Raw genomic sequence first — 18,624 nt, forward strand, 5'->3', positions numbered from 1 at the left:
GATTATGACGCCTATCGTCAAATCTTTGCCATCATACATTAAAGACAGTACACACGCACTAAATATTTTCCGCGATTTCCATTTCTCCGGCCAAGGCAAAGTTATTTTCACCATGAACATTACATCTCTATTCACGTCATTCCCAATAGCGAAGGTCTTCAAGCACTTAAACACTTTTTCGATCAACGCACTGTCAAAGAACCAAGCTCGGAAACGCTCCTCCGCCTTGCCGAACTAGTTTCAACGCTTAACTGTTTTTCATTCGCCGGCAACTATTACAAACAAATTAATGGTGTAGCGATGGGCACAAGAATGGGACCTAGCTATGCCAATATTTTTGTAGGATATATTAAACACCAATTTTTTAATCAGTACAACGGCCCCAAACATGAACTCTACGGCCGCTACATCGACGACTGCATCGGCGCTGTTACATCCAGCAGAGAAGAACTCGATCAATTTATAACCTCCGTCAATTCTTTTCATCCGGCTCTTAAATATACCTGGAAAATTTCGGAAACTTCACTGGCTTTCCTAGTTATCAAAGTTTCTATTAGTGGCAACGTGCTGTGTACCACTGCAGGGCTCGAAATAATTTCCGGAGAGTCTCCGGACACGAAGACCGGCCAAATTCATTTTAGCTCGCTCACATATCGTTTCTGGCCTGTCAAATTGTATAAAATAAATAATTCTTAAAACAGGGGCCCATGAACCAAAAACTTGCGTTATATATTTCCAAAAAAGTTGTTGCTTAAAGCTTATAGCACTTTAAAGCACTCATTGTCAACAACGGTTCTTGTTGCATTTCACCCAGGATTTCAGATCAAAGTTCCGCAAATGACAATACACAGCGACTTGCTACAACTGAAACAACTGAACAGCATGGAAATTTTAGTTTATTTCATTTTCAAAACGATCAAATGTCAATTTCTTAGACTTCGACGTCTATGTAGTGATGACTCCGATTTTTCCAGCAAATCAGAGGAGATGTGCCAGTTCTTTGAAAACGTTTCTATCCTGTCTCTGTGGTCAAAGCGGACCACCATCGCGCCCAACAATTTGATCGACGGTCAGCATTACGAACGTCACAAAGAAGATAAGAATGACTGAATTCCATTCAACCTCACTTTCCATCCTTATAACCACGCAGTCAAAAGTATCATTCTTAATAATTTTAAATTACTCCAAAATGATCCCGAGACTGGTAAAATCATTTCGCAACCTCCACTTATTTCATTCAAACGGAACAAAAACGTAGGCAACTTTTTGGTTAGAAGCACGCTCAAAACTAACGAGCAACCCGGCACTTTCAAATGTGCGCGCTCATGATGCAAAACTTAACACTAGCAAGATATCGGGAGCTAAGCTATTTTTACATGTACCTCGGAAAATGTCATTTATATCATAACCTGTACGTTATGCAATAAATTATACATTGGCAAGACAGGTAGACGACTAGGCGACCGATTCCGCGAACACCTTCGCGATGTTGAGAAGAATGACAAGGATGCATCTAAGCCAGTCGCTCGTCATTTTATTCTCCCTAACCACTCCATAAAACACATGGCTATCTGCGGCCTTTCGCTACATCTAGGTACGACGGAAAGCCGCAAGGATCTGGAACAAAAACTCATCTTCCAAATAGGCCTTATTCACGATAGCGACCATGTTGATTTTCAAATTTTCATGCAAATTAGCCATGTGTTATGCTAAGGAACAAACATTGGAAAAAAGGAAAATTGCGGAAAATCGGGCCGTCGAAATGCTTTTGCTAAAAGTACATTTTAGAATTTAGAATTAAGTATCTTTTGTAATAATTTTTGACTTTCTACTTCGTTATCTGCTCATTTTTCACTAAAAACACATCGAAGTAACTTGTGTAATCATTCTACTTTACTACTTACGTGATAAACATTCAGTGAATGTGAAACAAATCATCTGTGTGGCTAAGATACAAAAATTTGGTTTTATCAACGGAGTTGATAATGTAAATTGGCCACCGTACAGAGATTCTAAAAGCTGACGTTTCGAGCGTTAGCCCTTCGTCAGAGCGAATCGAGGGATTATGGGTTACGTGTAGTTTTTATAGTAGAGTAGGAGCTACGCTATTGGTGGTAACATGGCAACGTGAAAAATAGGAATATATTAGTTAAATGAAAAGCGTTCGTTAATACCGTGAGGATTAGGGGTGCCGATTTGAAAGATGAAGTTTTGTTCCAGATTCTTGCGGCTTTCCGTCGTACCTAGATGTAGGGAAAGGCCGCAGATAGCCATGTGTTTTTCGGAGTGGTTAGGCAGATTAAAATGGCGAGCGACTGGCTTAGATGCATCCTTGTCATTCTTCTCAACATCGCGAAGGTGTTCGCGGAATCGTCTACCTGTCTCACCAATGTATAATTTATTGCATAACGCACAGGTTATGCAATAAATGACATTTGCGGTGGTACATGTGAAACGATCGGTGATCTTAACAGATCGCTTAGGTCCCGATATCTTGCTAGTGTTAACAATGAAAAGACAAGTTTTGCATCGTGAGCGCGCGCATTTGAAAGTGCCGGGTTGCTCGTTAGTTTTGAGCGCGCTTCTAACTAAAAAGTTGCCTACGTTTTTGTCGCGTTTGAATGAAATAAGTGGAGGTTGCGAAAAGATTCTACCAGTCTCGGTATCTTTTTGGAGTAATCTAAAATTACTAAGAATGATGCTTTTGACTGCGTGATTATGAGGATTGAAAGTGAGTGTGAATGGAATTCTGTCATTCTTATCTTTTTGTGACGTTTGTAGTGATGACTGTCGATCAAATTGTTGGGCGCGATGATGGCCCGCTTTGACCACAGAGACAGGATAGCCACGTTTCTCGAAGAACTGGCACATCTCCTCTGATTTGCTGGAAAAATCGGAGTCATCACTACATAGACGTCGAAGTCTAGGAAATTGAGAATAAGGAATGGAGTTCTTGACATGTGATGGATGTGACGATGAATACAACAAATAACTGTGTGAATCAGTAGGTTTGTAGTGCACACTAGTACATAGCACGTTGCCTCTAATGTGTGGCTAAGATGTTCGTTATAACCTCTCGAACTTGTGTTGTTTGCCCCCTCAGAAATGTGTAGCTAATTTGCATGATAATAGCAAATCCAACATGGCGGCCATCGTGAATAAGGTGTATTGCCGACACCCTTAATCCCCACGGTATTAACGAACGCTTTTAATTTAACTAATATATTCCTATTTTTCACGTTGCCATGTTACCACCAATAGCGTAGCTCCTACTCTACTATAAAAACTACACATAACCCACAATTCCCCGATTCGCTCTGACGAAGGGCCAACGCTCGAAACGTCAGCTTTTAGAATCTCTGTACGGTGGCCAATTTTACATTCGTTGATAAAACCCAATTTTTGTATGTTGTAAATAACTTTGAGTTGCAATTCACAATCTCTCCTTTAAAGACTGCAAGCTCTGGTTCCGCGGGCTCTATCTCACGTGACTCCTACGTTCCTGACCAATGACTCATAGAATTCTAATCAAACTTCACCTTACAGGTAAGCCTCGTTTACTTTTCTAACTTTTGGCTACGATTTTCCCTCGACTCACCAACCACACACACATAAACAGTATTCTCCCCGCCCTGTTACCTACTGATTAATAAATGTCTTAGTTAGTGGAAGGAAACCCGTTCTTGTAAGGAGGATTTTTCTATCAACACCAATTGGGAAAGCCATAAAGGTTAACTGCTGCCTCATGTCTTGCTATTAGATAACCACGGGTTAATACATATACAAAAGGAAAACACCGACGCTGAAAACGACCAAAATCTCCCTGAAAATCGCTTAAAGCGTTACAAAAACCACACAGAAGAGAAAAGCCTCACAAATAAAACGAGGTAATACGTTTTTATTCAAAATTTCGCTCATATTTTTCACTTTCAAATACAGTTATTTTCTTTTTGCTGATTCAGTGATTTCGTAAGTTTGGGGAATCTTTGGTGCAATTTGAAATAAATAAGCACTTGTAAATGTTTTCAAAGACCACAATTTGCACTCGCCCTGCCGGGCTCGTGCATTTTTGGTCGTCCTTGCAAAAATGTACTCGTGCTTATTTATTCCAAATTGCATTCGAAATCATGTGATTACCTCTACAAATAAGCATACAATTACAGCGTGAACGAACAATGGAAGCTAACGAGCTGAGCCTGTTCAACCCCACTCGATAATAATAGTGATTAAATGACAGTTTCTCCGAAGGGTTTCAAAGCTGCGGGTTGCATCTTATCTCTTTTTGTGCTTCGTCTTGTTTCCATGGTGCCCCGGCTTCGCGTTCTCCTAAGTAATGAGGGCTCGGATCGCAGCGGAAACAGAGGTCTCAAAATCTCTTTGAATCCGTGTCGGAAATCTTGACTGAATACAACGTATATGCAGCAGTTAATAGCACTATTTGCATGGGCGAATAAAAAGCCAGTGGTCTGTAGCTCTACGGGAATACCACATGAGGCGGGGAAAATGTCAGTAAAATCTTGCAAAAGCAAATTTATATGTATCAGAAACCAGCACAGTCCAAAGGCAACGACCACGGTTACCAACATTTTTAACACGTTTTTCTTGGACTTGTCGAGCAGGTGGACATTGGCCGGCGTGGTGTTTCCTGGAATGTGTCTTCCCCAGACAGTTACGATGATTTTCGAGTACAAAATGAAAATCACGGACAGAGGTAATGCGTACAGTAGCACGAATGATACAATGGTGTAAATCGCTGCTGCCTTTTTGTGGTCAAATGCTGGGGACCAGTTCTCGATGCAGAAGGGAACACCATCAAAGAGCTGAACCTTCGCAGCATAGAGCATGGGGGATGCACATGCGAACGACGCGATCCAGATTAAAGTCACCAGCCATCTTATCTTTCCAACGGTGGCGACTTTCCATAGAGGAAAAACGATTGCAAAGTATCTGTCAAAAGCCGAAGCGGTGAGGGTAATTATAGAACACGCCATGGAAGTTCCCTGTGAGAAGTTGAGCATCTTGCAGGATATCTGTCCAAAGGGACCATCAGTCAGCCACGAATGTTTTCCGCGTAACATGCTTACAGCGGTCGGTATCATGTTAAAAATTGCCATAAAGAGATCACCAACCTGGATATCACACAGATAACATGATTAGCAATCTTAGGTAACACAACTTTGTATAACAATTCAAATTTATAAAAATGAGCGCTTTGGACATTGTCGACAATATGAACCGATTTATTGTCGCCGGTCTCATTTCATTTGAATTCACCCAAATACCAAGTGAAGTAAGCACGAAAACGATCGATTCCCTTTACTCGAGAAGAAGAGCTTCACCCTCTTTAGCCCTAAGTTTTAAAAAGTGCCCATCAGATAATTTCTCCTCACGATATCACAGTTCTATTAAACACACTATTTGTGAGAACGTAGGAAATTATTACTTAAGTTTAATTTGCTGATATAAAAAGAAGTTCTCCTTAGTAGTACCAAATCAAATGCATGGAGAAAAGATGAGGGACTATACATTTTGGTGTCCGAAAAGCCATTTGTGAAAGTGAGATTCGTTTCTTCTGAAAAGCTTTGTTTTTGACTCATGACTTAAAAAAAAAAAAAAAAAAAAAAAAAGAAGAAGAAGAAGAAGAAGAAGAAGAAGAAGAAGAAGAAGGAAAGGCTAAATTGATTGCAACTAGTTTTGAGCCATCATACGTCGCATCTTTTAACTGATACCAAAAGAAAACCAGTCCGCAACCATGCAGTCGGAAACGCTTTTTGAAAGAAGATTTCTAGAAAATCACGCTGGGTCTGCTCTGAACTGGTGAATCCAAACGCAGTAATTTTTCTCAGTACACTATTTAGGATTTCTCATCTCTGTATTTATTATAATAAATGATATCTACGTTCGTCTTACCGCCATATTGACAATGAGATAGTTGGTTGTCGATTTCATCCGTCTGTGTGTGAATATTATACGAATAACCAAAGCATTTCCAAATATAGCAAAGAACACGAGAATCAGATAAACGAGTTTCTTCACCCATTCCAGTACAGGGGACCACATTTCCTTCGAGCACTCAGGCAGAAAATTGTAGGTGACATTAAGTGTCTCACTACTGTTGTTCATGGTGATTCTCTCAGCTTAGCAATTCTTCTTCTTGATCAGCTATGAAAATGGAATAGAGTGATTCATTTAGTGAGGGCTTTACCTAGTACCTCTTGCTCACGAATCATGGTGATGTTATTCAATGGAGCTCAAGGATTATGACATATACAATGGTCTTCTTTTTGTTTGGAATAGCATGTTTATTTGAGCAGCGGAGTTAAATAAGAAGAGACAATCTTAATTGGGATCGAGTCAGTGTTTTACAGTTTAAGTTTTCTTAGGGCTATCGCAAGGCTGGTAATGTCAACGACTAGCACCTTTTTTTTTTCAAATAAACTCTACTCAACATCACTAATCAAAGCAAAGAAAAGCTTAAAGTTTGATGCTTGTGGAGCTGAGTATGGAAAAACAATAATTCAAATGAGAGCTGTTCAGCTGATTTCGACTGATGCCGCCGACAATATCTAGCGCCCTATCAACTTTTCACTGGAAGAGAAATATCCAGAGAGCCTTCCAGAAAGATCGTGTAGTTTTAAAAAAATTAATAAACAACTCTACCTTCTCGCTTTAATCGAGAAAAGGTCCATTTCCTACAAATCCAATGTCACCAGTTTTAATAAAGAAATAAGCGAATAAAAATTCAATCTTTTATCCATGTTCTGCTAGTAGATCAATCATGCAAAAAGGCTTGCTATCAATAACATTAGTCTCCTTCTCTTCAATTAGTAAAGTCTAGTTGAGATATTTGACAGGTTTGAAATAATTTTTTAGTCATTTTCCTAGATGGATGCGTAGGTAATAACATTGAAGAACAAAAGAACGAAGAACTGGAAAAAAAAAAAGAATATTTTGTTAACCTTGCAATATATTGCTCATCGCGTGCCAAATCACAGTCCCCGCAGTCTGGATATTCATCCGGTCAGATTATCAAAATCTCATCAGGGGCAAACACAAAATGACAAGCAAGTCTCAGAGACTCCAAAGAAACAATCTTTGGGGGTTAAATCATGAGTACATTTGTATCGATTCTTACTTTCTCTTTCGTATGCTGAATAATTTACAGCTGCTTAAACTTAAAGAACTTTGCATTTGTGGGGCTGGAATTTCAATTATCTTGGAAATTGACTTCTTTTTACCAATTATGAAACTTGGATCTCTTCAAATCTAACTTTCAAAACCGAATTTTTTTCTTAAAATTTCCGTTATTGTTTTGCCTTCAGCATATTCACTTAAAATCCTACAAGCTCATTCGGTCTAAGCTCTTGAGACTTACCGGTTTGGTTGCCATCCGAATGTTCTTTAGTCTCCCGTGATATTTGTCGGCACAGCTAATAAATGTGGAGATCCTGTTTATCAGAAAATTATTGGAAAACTCTGCCTCGAGGGCATACGACTGAATGACCCTTTTTAATCTTAATGCAAACAACACGCAATACTGTATCTTTAGCCTCTGTTTCAATGCGAGTCGGAGTTCCGGTTAAGTCAGGCAGATTTTCAACGGGAAGCAGTAGGGAAAGACGACGATTTCTACGGAAACGTCAGCTGAAAACACCGATTCGCATTATTTAAAATCACTTTTCGGTTTTTTTCAGGTTAGGAAAAATTTATCAGCTTTCAAAGGAATGAAACTGGTACGAACACTGCTTGTTTTTAAATGGGAAAATCGAAAATTTATCGTCGATCGAGTGCTCCTCCCCCTTGGTCATTTCACTTCGTTGTCAGGGCGAGAAAGGCAAAGAAATGTGCCGAAATTTAAAACGCACGTGCATTTGAGCCATTTTTCTACCCATTTAAACTGGCATTACCTTTCGTCGTTGCTTTTCAAGTACGTTCCCTATTCATAAATTGTACGCGCGGACACTCCTTACTTGAGAGACTAAAGTATGAAATCTCTTATTGACCTTGTCAGCTCTTTGAATTTGCTTTTTTTTGCGCAGCTGATACTGTCAAAAAACATCAACAAATCGTCAACTATTTATTTTCAGTACAGACTGGTCTTCGCCTGTTTGTATTGCCATAAGAAAATGAAGCATTTTATGTCCAATCCACCGGTGAAATAAAAGGAAATCAATTTCTTTGTAACGTAAATGCCTAACAAATCAAATTATTAAGTAGTATTGTTGAAATTTTAATAGAAATAAGATTGTATTATCATCATGAAAGTTTGGCGTCCTCATTTCCGTTTTCTTCAGTCTTTCACTGAAAACAGCAAGGAGTTAGCCCCTAAACGTGTAAATTTACCAAACCTTAAGACTTCACTCTTCTCAGCCTGCCGAAAACGTATGTTAATGGTTTGCCATAACAAATAAATGACTCCACCACGGAGAATCGAAAAAGCAGGATTTAATGTGAACCGCCTTGACTCTGCATCATATAGTCTTTCAGGGCCGTAGCCAGTATGAGGCAAACCGAGGCACTTGCCTCAGTCATTTTTTCGTGAAATTTAAAATAAAGCGTGATTCTAGTGTTGTCTTTAATATGTACTCATCATAAACACTTAAAATACTTCCGAAGATAAATTAACAACGGACATTGCCTCAGTCATATTCTTTTTCTGGCTACGGCCCTGTCTTTAGTCTAAACGTATCAGTTCTTCTTATAATGACACCCACCAACGGATGTTGATCATGCAAAAACGCTCCAATTTAAATTATATAATTTTCTGTTTACCTTAAAACATCCGAGAGTTTCTTTTTGCAGAAATTCCTGTGGGTAGATTTAGGAACGTTGCGACAGTTTGATGATTCCCAATCCGAGATACTTACACAAAGAATTACGAAAAACATAAAGCTATTCTAAGATAAATCCTGTCAAAAACGAAGCTGTATGGTGTGACAAATATGACAAGAAAACGTCATCTGTTTGAGAGAATTTGTCAACATTGCTTTTCTTCCACGTAAACTGCCAGTTCTTGTTTGACTAAGAGAAATCTATTAACTACCTCGTCATGTGTGGTGGCTTTTCGGTTTCCCCCTCATGCTGCAACCAGACCTTCAAGCGCACAGCTAATAAATTGTTTGCGAAATAATCAGTCATGGCGGTGTATGATCGGGCGCCCGTCTGGCTCAGTGCCCCACTTATATTGATCGAACATTCATCAAATACTTATGTTATTTATTCATCTGCAGCTGTCCTAGCAGTAAATGATTGTTACCTGGTGCAGAAAAACAACTGATTGAGATGCATGCTTCCTTAAAGCTCGGATTTATTTGTGTTGTTAATAATTGTTTTGACGACACTGTGCGACCTTACGTAAGTGAGGGTAAAATGATTTCACATCTGTGATGTTATTAGAAATGGTAATAAGGATCCATCAGTTGTACAAACGAGTTTCAAATTTGCGTTTTTTCCAGTATGCCGAATGGCATTTACCTTGCTACTGCTCATGTGCGTTTTGAGTTTTATTTTGTGTCTTTCCTCTTTGAAGCTAAGGACCGGAGGTACAAATAAAAGCCGACGATACACCCACAAGCCCTGTCTACAGTCATTGCTGTAACCACTTTCATCAAAGGGAAGTCAACGCTAGTGCTTCAAACTGGGGGCCACATAATGCCACATCTTCGCCGAATTGAATCATTGAGAAAAGCTATACTTTGACAATTTCTATACGAATTAGACTAGTAGCCTGCCTTTTGCGACGGCAAATCAAACCAATAGGCTATTTCCGAGTTAACGTCTGCCTCCTCTTCAAAACGAGTCTATGTGTGAAGTATTTGTTATAGTTCATTATCCTCCTTGCATACTCATTAGAATATTAATTTAGTTATAGGAAAGTCACCTCAGACTGCGCTCCGCAATCGCCGTGGAATTCGCTGGCTAATCCAAACAATCATACAAAAAATAAGGCCCCAACCTTACCCATCCTTAACCAAACTTATTTCCCAACCCTCTTCTAACATTTACCCCATGCTCCAACCATTCAAGGACATCCTTTGCAGGTTTCGTACCCGTCCAAATTTCTTTCCCAGAGTCCAATTCGGGTGAGAAGTTGACCAGATTGAAAGGAGTCCGGATCGCGAAACGACAGATCTCGCAGATTAGCAGTTTCCCCCGCAACAATACTTTGAACCTGGGTTAAACAAGCGTCTTCTGATACCATTTTCTCCAAACTCAGTTTACCCTCCGGAGATAGCCATCGTATTTCCCTATGCCTGCTTCTTTCCTCCGCTTCTAAGGGCATAACCGTCATCGTATCTCCCTTGTGACGTTTTGTTTTAGGCTAAGACAAAGCACCAAAAAGAGAATCAGAAAGATGTACCTAAAACGGAGACTGCAAACCCGAGTTCGGAGAAAATGACCATCGTAACCCGAGTAATCGGGCTCAAGGGAATGCCTATGGGCAAAACGCTTGTGGGATCATTCTCCCAACCTCGAGACCACAGACTTTCAAAAAGAAGGCGACGTATGCTTAATACGGTGCCTTTACATTTTATTATTGTCAATTGCAAAAAACAAAGACAATCCAGAATTCCATTTCAAAACAAATCACTTTCGCTGATTACACAATCCTTAACGCCTGTCCGGGCAAAAGCGCGAGATATGTCCCGCCTTACCACATACCCAGCACTTCCTCTTCGGAGGTGATCTAGGACTGCGATTGGTACCACGCCTCTGGTATGGAGCCTTACGCGTCCGTCCGGTGAACGAACCTTGATTTACTGGGACGGGCCGTTTGGTTTCCTTAGCAATAACCTTTGCCATCTCGGCCTCCTCCTTAGACGCCACCAGCTTTATTAATACCTGCTGAAGGCACGGGTTGTTAAACAACGGACGGCACTGCCTTAGCACTATTTCATAACGCGACGCTCTTTCATCCTTCCTTTCCTTCGTGACACTGACCAATTCATCAAGGGCAGCGATCGGAGCATATGGGTCAAAAGAGCCGCTGGACGCGCAATCACCATTTGGGAAGTCGACAAAGCAGACTCGATTGCCGAAGCATCAATCTAATTCTTACTTTAGTTCACCTACCGTTGTGGCCGGAACCAAACAAGAACAGAAATGCCAAAGGACTTGATAATGTTTTTAAATCCAATCCGTACTTCACATTAGAACTGCTTTCCAAGAACCTCAGGTCACATACTTCAAAATATAACCTTTCTCCATGTTGTAGTACCGAGTGACCAAATTCATTACCAATGAAGATCACACCGAATCTTCGCAGAAGTTCCCTCGGCATGTTAAACACACAGCCACCGGGTGGCCCAAGTTAATTTGTTTTCCTTTTCACCACGAGTCAACGTAAGTAGGTTTTTTTTTTCTTTTTTTTTTTACACCACCACGTGGCACAGAGCAGAAGTCCCCGACACACTGCTCAATCGGTCCCCGACCGATTTCTATTTTGTTTTTGTTTTTATTTTTATTTTTTACACCACCTCGTGGCACAGAGCAGAGGTCCTCGACGCATTGCTCAAACGGTCCGCATAACTATGCAGCCAGACAAACAAAACCAAACACCACTGTCAAACAACAAGGGACCTTGACCAAAGCCTCACGACGCACACGCCCCTCTCAAGGGACAAGCAAGAAACAATAGGTGCAAACAGCGTAAATTTCGTCGGTCCTCAACTGGCAAAACAAAAAACAAAACAGCTCCCAGATATATAGCAACCTAAATTCATAAGAAACAAACAAAGAAAAGAAAACAAACGAGTGCAACAGCAAACATAATATAAAACAACCGATTATCGCCTAACATTAAAAGAACCGTATCCTGGCGAGCCCAACGGAATAAATTACCAACCATGTGCTCCCATCGCGAAGTCTAAAAAAAGAAACCGGCTCCCGAGTAACAGGAAAAAAACATAACCGAGGAAAAATAACGTTGGGCAACAAGAAACAACCAACAAACCGAGGTTAGAATGCAAAACTAAAGCATTGTAGCTGAATACCTCAAGGGTCACCGTCGAGTCGTTCGACACATTTGAAGAACTTAGGGAAGCATTGTTACTGCTCGCGGTTGATCCTGAAGTTGCACCCGTTTGTGAAGACGTGGTTGGCGGAGCAGCCTGCTCAACAGAGCCTTGAAGGGGCTATAAAATTTGCTGGACACTTGCAGGGCCCTTCACTGGGGACGGACGCTCGGGCATATTTCAAACGATTCCAACCAAAGTTAGGCAAAACTGACAACTATGAATAATCAAGGCATGCTCATATACTATGCATGAGGACTAATGAATATTAATAGGGTACGAATAGTAATTAGTTCTATTTTCCATATGAGTGAAAACTAATTTACATAAGAAAAACTGCGCACTTAGACTTGCTTTGAAGAGGACGCAGACATGAACTCGAAAAAGGCCTATTCGGTACAAATTACATTAATTAGAAGCATCAGACATCAGTGCGTTCGAGTACAAAGGAATTCTACAAACACGGACACTTTCGTGAACTCTTTGTTTGTTTTTTTGTTGTTTCAAGGCAGTGGATAGTACAACACCACAACGAAATCAGGAACAGGCCAGTGGAGCATGAAAACGAAGAGCACAAATAAAACGAGCTTCCAATTGCCTATGCACTTGTTCCCAGAGCTACTCGTCTTCATTTGATTCGCATGAGATCGAGGTGAATTAAGGTGGCTCAAACCGATTTCAAAACTTTCAAGGGACCTTGTTATTAGAAGGATTGACACTACAACACTTTATCACGTAACAGCAATCGTGTGGTACCATGTGAAACATCAATTATTGCTGAACAAGATGCAGTCGGTAACAAGTTACTATGGCAACAGGAAAGCCTTGCAAAAACACCCTATATTTTTTCTTTAGTTGCTCATTTCTGAAAAACGAACTCGGTGACCCCAATTTTTTATTGCTCAAAAGTAATCAGCAGGGTAAGATAAAACTCTCTGCAAAGTTTAAAAGAAATCTGTGGAGCGGATTCAGAGCTACCGTACATTTTCAATTATTTAAGGTTACTCTGAATCCTCTCCACGGAATTTTTTAAAACTTTGCAGATATTTTTATTCTGGCATGCTGATTACATTTCAGAAATAAAAAATGGGGGTCACTGAATTCGTTTTTGAGATATAACCAGCTAAAGCCAAAATATGGGGTGTTTTTGCAGGGCTTTCCTGTTGCCACGGTAACTCCTTACGTCACAGAAATGGCCGAACTTTTTCAGCAATAATTGGTGTTTGATATCGTACCATAACATTGCTGTTAAGTGATAAACTGCTTTAGTGTCAATCCTTCAAATAAGAACGTTTCTTTGAAGTTTTGAAACTGGTTTGAGCTACCTTAATAGATATCCCAGCATGGTGGCCAAAATGTGCACTTGCAGGTGACGTCATGGAGGCCATGTTGGATGGCAAGAACAATAACCTACTGGGAACTAAACTTTATTATTATGCAAATTCTCCGAAAAGGAAATTGCATTGTACTGCCATCCAAGATGGCCGCCTTGTCACTTGGGTGAAAACCAAGAATGGCGTCGATCGATTCCGGCAAGTTAACAATGGATGTCAGTTTTTCATGCGTCTGTCCTGTTATTGATCATGAAGTAGCTGTGGATCCGCAGATTACGTTGACAATGTTATGACGAAATTCATTGTCAATAACAGGACAGACGCATGAAAAACTAACATCAATTTGTTTTTTATTATAAAAAAAAGGCAGAGGGATCAAAATTAAGTCAAAACACGAGAAGAACGCGAGACAAAAGTGCGAGAAACATCAATCTGACGCGAGCAATATCGCGTCATTATCGCATAAATTATAAATTCATGTGTCCGTCCGCTTATTGACAATAAAAATTAGCCAATGAGCGCGCGAGAATTTTGCAGTCATTGTAAAAACTGATTTCGACAAAAATATATTTAGCATATGTTCTCCTTCGTCGTACGCAATAATTGGTCTCCGTACACTGATAGAGGTTACATTTAACCGAAACGTTCCGGCGTCGCGCAATGAATCCAAAATTATAAGTTTGCTTTGTGAAAAGAAATACTTTTTAATGGCTGATTAAGGATTCATTGCTGTCCTTGCATCAATGAAGACCCTAAAATAGTTGTCATAGTTTTGTTCCCATCCACTTAGAAAAATGACCATAGCTTTTTACTCGTGTTTCCCCTTATTGATAAACCAACTTTAACTGTTATTGGTTATTAAGAGCTCACATCACCCAGGTCAACCAAATCTAACTGTATATTGCGCGCGCAGGATACTATGGTAGTGGCTCGTTTCCGTGTGTCAGAATGGGCGCCTGGGAACTAATCTTAACTTGACTCTATCTGCAGTTCAAATATATAGGGCTTTCATAAATTAACTTTCGTCGTAAAACATATCCCTAACCTTAGCGTCAAGTTAGTTTCTTGTGGTTGGTCGAGTCTCATTCGCGGTAACTTGAATCTAAAAATAAATTGACTGTGGAAACGCCGTGACAGGAATATAGGGTTGTTGTTCGCTTCCGGCCGGGGCTCCTATCCAAGGGCCCTCTGAGATATGGAAACAAGTCATAGCCAGATACGATAGCCAAGTAAAGGTCTGTCTCCATGAGCTAGCTAGTGTTACTTTCTTTAAGGCCCACCTTCAATCGACAGGCTTTTTGACGGTTTGTTTTTGTTATGGAAATTCGCAAACAACTGATGAACAGCTCTTCATGCAGGGTAATTTTTGTCTTCTCCTTTAGAGTCTACCTTTATATCGATATTTTTATATGGGGCGCAAAAATATAAGATGTCCTCTTGAGCATGCGCCATTATTGCCAAGCTCATCACAGAGAGCGTTCACAGACACGTTTAAAAGCAGACATGCGCGTTGTTGTCTCGGGCTCGTGATCAGTCAGGGTGTGCGTTTTGAAAACTTAGCTAAAACGTGTTTTAGCTTGGAAGTTTTTTTTTTGCCTTGTTTTGTACAATTTTTGGCCTATTAAGCTATATAGAAACTTTTTCAAACGTAGCATTTTCCTTTCCACTACTTAAAATTAAATACTCTTTCTCTTCATATTTTGAAAAAATTAGAGGAAGGATGAAATGAACTGAAACAGCTGTTCTAGTGGGCAGTTCGTAGAGAACAAAACTTAAAATCTACCACATACTACTGAGACCAGAAAGAAAGACGTCTACAGATAATTAAAAAACGTTTTAGCTGGTAGTTGTTCAGCTTGCCAATTTCACATACGAATTAAGTTGGCTCATTATGGATCACGGAAAATGTCCAGTGGAGTAACACACTTTTTTAGGGGCTCAGTCTTTTCGTTAGTTGTTTTCAGTTAGCGCCTTCATATATAATGGAAAAAAATCAAGAGAATATGCAATCTCGGCACATATCCATACTACTTGTAGGAAGCCCGCCCACTTTTTTTAGACGCGAACTTATCATTAAAACTGCCCTATACAAACTCTTTTGTTTGGTGACATCTATGGAACACCAAATGTCATCTAGACATCTGTCACCATGTATAACTGATGTAGCTCTCACTCACACACAGCGCGAGCTACGTACTTTCATGAACGTTGTCATAGGCTTCGTAAGCCAAAGTGGTTGGTTGTGAAGGTCATATCCAGAGTTTCTTTGACCTTTTTTAAGTCTCTTTTTAAGATACAATTATTTGTTTGCGCACATTTCACAAATATCTATCAGAAAAAACGGAATAAAAATTGCATTTCGAAACAATAGCACTAAACACAAAGTTATCTTGTATCTGTCAAATGTGATATATTTTCAAAGCTACGGAAGCTTCCTTAAAAACACATTGCAAAACAAAATAGATAATTATCTTCCCCTTGAAAACGATAATTGCTCTTTGATTTTATGTGTGAGAAGTTTCCATCGGGTGGGCTTTCTTCTCCAAGTGACAAGTAATTTTTTCACTTTTGCTGAACAAATAACTATCGTACAACAAACAGAAGGGCGTCTTTTCGAAAATGAGATATGACAGCGGGGAATCTCCAAGCAAAACTATGACCAACTGAAACAAAAAAGACTCTATCCTTAATTTGGCAACCTTATGACATATCTTGGCAAAACATCCAACTTTTCGTTTTTCCAATCTGCAGGAGATCATAAAATTCATTTTCTTTTAAAGATTGATCCTCCTACTTGGAATTCATTTTGACAGAATATGTTCGCCGCACAAAGAATTATAGTTGAAAAGGCGAGGGAGCTGCAACCACGCTGCGTTATCTTTGGAGGTTTGAAATTTCAGTTCAATTCAGTTAGTTCGATCATCATTTTCTTTATTCAACTTTTCGGCAAATCAAGGAGAAGTTTCTGTTTCTCGTTCAAAAATCAAAGACAATAATTTAATCGCTTTTTCAATACAATGCATGTAAAATAAGGGCATTAATTTTATAGTCTGTGCCATTTCGAAATTAGGGTGCCGGGAAAAGATCTCGATGTTTAACAAGTAATTTGATAGAGGTATTATTTCGTTTTCCATTTTCCGAGTAAAATTCAAGCAGAAGGACGTCTCAAACAGAAAAAAACATTACTTGTTTAAACAACGTTTACATTCAATTCACTTCAAGAAAAGCTAAGAGGATTTTCAGGGGAGTATAAATAACTAGAATGTACTATGGTTTAAAATCACGGTTTGTTAATACATAATAGGAAGTTATCATAATGATTTGAGGCTGTTCCTGAATTCATGACAAAGACGGTGAAACCTAATAGTAAGTAAATTATGTATTGTGAGTTTAATTTTCCTTTTGTCAAATCCAAGGCAAATTTGAATTTGGGATGAAAAATTCTTTTTTCGCGCAAGTTCGGTATTTTAAGCTGTCTTTCCACTGAGTTATCCCAGTAGCTTCAAAGGCAAATCATGAAGACAATCTTGTTTTGTTGAGCGTTTTCATCTAAATCTGAATAATACTGTAAAATGTTGGTAATTTTGATTATGTCCTTCTAGCTTTAGTTGAGTACACTAACAGAAGGTACTGGGTCCAGTTGTAATGCGCACTTGAGCACAGATGGCATTTGCGCTTTTATAATTTTAGCTCCCTGGGTAATTTTCATAATTTTTTAGATCAGTGTAAGCAAGAAAAGTGAAAGAAAAGTGTAAACAAGAAATGTAAGATCAAAATGTAAGCGTAGCAGGCTTGACTAATAGGACCTATTACAATTCATCTTTGTGTGAAATAGTTTTTTCATTTGGAATATCATTCAATTAGCCCATGCTTATGCATTGGTCTCTCGTTCTGTTCAAGCGAAATCCGGTTAATTTTGTGCTAAAGTAATTTTCTTATTTTTCTTTCATTTGTCTAAGGTTCATCATCTGTGAATTTTTTCCCGTTTGATGTAAAGATATCGCTATATACTAGGCGAACTTATTCCGAACAAGCCGAACGCTGAACGAAAGAGGTTGTGAAATCGTGTAAACACACAATCATGCCATTTTACTTTGGTTTTCCAAGAAGGTTAAAAAATAAGTAGATAAAAATAGGTCAAGAAATCTCGATCTTAAACGTGCTTTCTGTTGGTTACATTAGTAAGTCAAGGCTCAGGAAAACGACCCACCCGCTGTTTTTGAAGGTGTGGTTACTGAAATCCTAACGTGGCGTTCTGAAAAATGAGTTCATTGCTCAGTAATTACCCCTTTTATACAGCAGTAGCTATAGGTAGTTATAAGAAGTATTCCTTTAAATTTACAAATTACGACAGATTGCGGGCGTTGAAAGCTTGGAATTCTTTTTTCATCGATGACAGTTTTCGATAAACACGTTTTTTCTCCTTTGACTTGTCTGTGAAACTGGCAAGTTAATCAGATACAATCCTCATTTTTGATCGTTTCAGGACTAAGCCTCTTTATCTCTATACGTTATATACATATATATACATCCCACAGAAATGTAAGACGTATAGCTTACTAACCTTGTAAAAAAAAAAAATAACAGAGAAATCAGTTACGTTCGCACTTATAAAGTAGCGGTAAATAATCAACTTTCTACTGTGACTAACCTTCATTTTTCTGTCCACAGTTGACCCTGGATTGGTGTCGTTGTTACCAAAACGAAGAAATCATTATGTTCGTGATCGAGACGAAACTGGGAGGACCACCTTGATTTTCAAGTGATCCGGTGATACATCTAACAGTTTATTAGTCACCCTTACGGTTTGTCATTTGATGCCGAGTTCTTTATTGTTAAGAAATAATGAATTATCCTACAAGAGTATATTAAATTAAAGCAACATGATCTGGATCACTTTTGATGTTAAAACAAACTCTATTAAATTTATCTGATGCCTGAGAAAGTCCGATAATCGCGGCGGATTAACTTTTATTACTGAATATTGTACATTCTCGATGTCTGTAATTTAACAGAAATTCCTCGCCGTTAATCATCCAGTTGCAAGAAGTAAGTAGATACAGAAACAGCTCTCTCAAAAGAAGGCGACCATCTTGGACTTTTGATTGCCTCCTGACACTTCAACGGTTGTATTGGATAAATTTTTGTCTTACAATTTAAAAAACCTACAGTAGCTTTTCGTTTGGTTGGCAAATCTGAGCTGAAGGAATTTAGTACTATACATGGTCACGTACAGTGCGAAGTCCTTTTAAAAGTTCTTCCCTGTTATCACGTTC

General features: G+C 39.2%; 1 protein-coding gene and 1 long non-coding RNA gene across 4 annotated transcripts; one reads left to right on the top strand and one right to left on the bottom strand.

Annotated features, from left to right (window-relative positions):
- Positions 1-3,967: 3,967 nt before the first annotated feature.
- LOC138041237 (substance-K receptor-like) lies at positions 3,968-8,845 on the bottom strand. Of its 3 annotated transcripts, none has more exons than XM_068887007.1 (3): positions 8,773-8,845; positions 5,911-6,162; positions 3,968-5,129 (listed from the first exon to the last, which is right to left on the bottom strand). In XM_068887007.1, the coding sequence occupies exons 2-3, from the start codon at positions 6,121-6,123 to the stop codon at positions 4,227-4,229; spliced, it is 1,116 nt and encodes a 371-aa protein (XP_068743108.1). In that variant the 5' UTR covers positions 6,124-6,162; positions 8,773-8,845; the 3' UTR covers positions 3,968-4,226. The 3 variants fall into 3 exon arrangements, with proteins under 3 accessions (XP_068743108.1, XP_068743109.1, XP_068743110.1); XM_068887008.1 differs by lacking the exon at positions 8,773-8,845 and adding an exon at positions 6,960-7,027; XM_068887009.1 differs by lacking the exon at positions 8,773-8,845 and adding an exon at positions 6,661-6,681.
- Positions 8,846-15,988: 7,143 nt separating this feature from the next.
- On the top strand, positions 15,989-18,241 carry LOC138041238 (uncharacterized). Its single transcript, XR_011130774.1, has 2 exons — positions 15,989-16,234; positions 18,020-18,241. It is a non-coding gene; the product is annotated as an uncharacterized lncRNA (long non-coding RNA).
- Positions 18,242-18,624: the final 383 nt, after the last annotated feature.

This window comes from Montipora capricornis, chromosome 3, assembly GCF_036669925.1.
Source record: "Montipora capricornis isolate CH-2021 chromosome 3, ASM3666992v2, whole genome shotgun sequence".
Taxonomy (NCBI): Eukaryota; Metazoa; Cnidaria; class Anthozoa; order Scleractinia; family Acroporidae; genus Montipora; species Montipora capricornis.

What these genes read in the sequence shown, in the direction of transcription:
- LOC138041237 (XM_068887007.1), bottom strand. Translation starts at nt 6,123, where the DNA reads ATGAACAACAGTAGTGAGACACTTAATGTCACCTACAATTTTCTGCCT. An exon ending in ATCTCATTGTCAATATGGCG is followed by an intron (nt 5,130 to 5,910) that starts GTAAGACGAACG and finishes TGTGATATCCAG; the next exon opens with GTTGGTGATCTCTTTATGGC.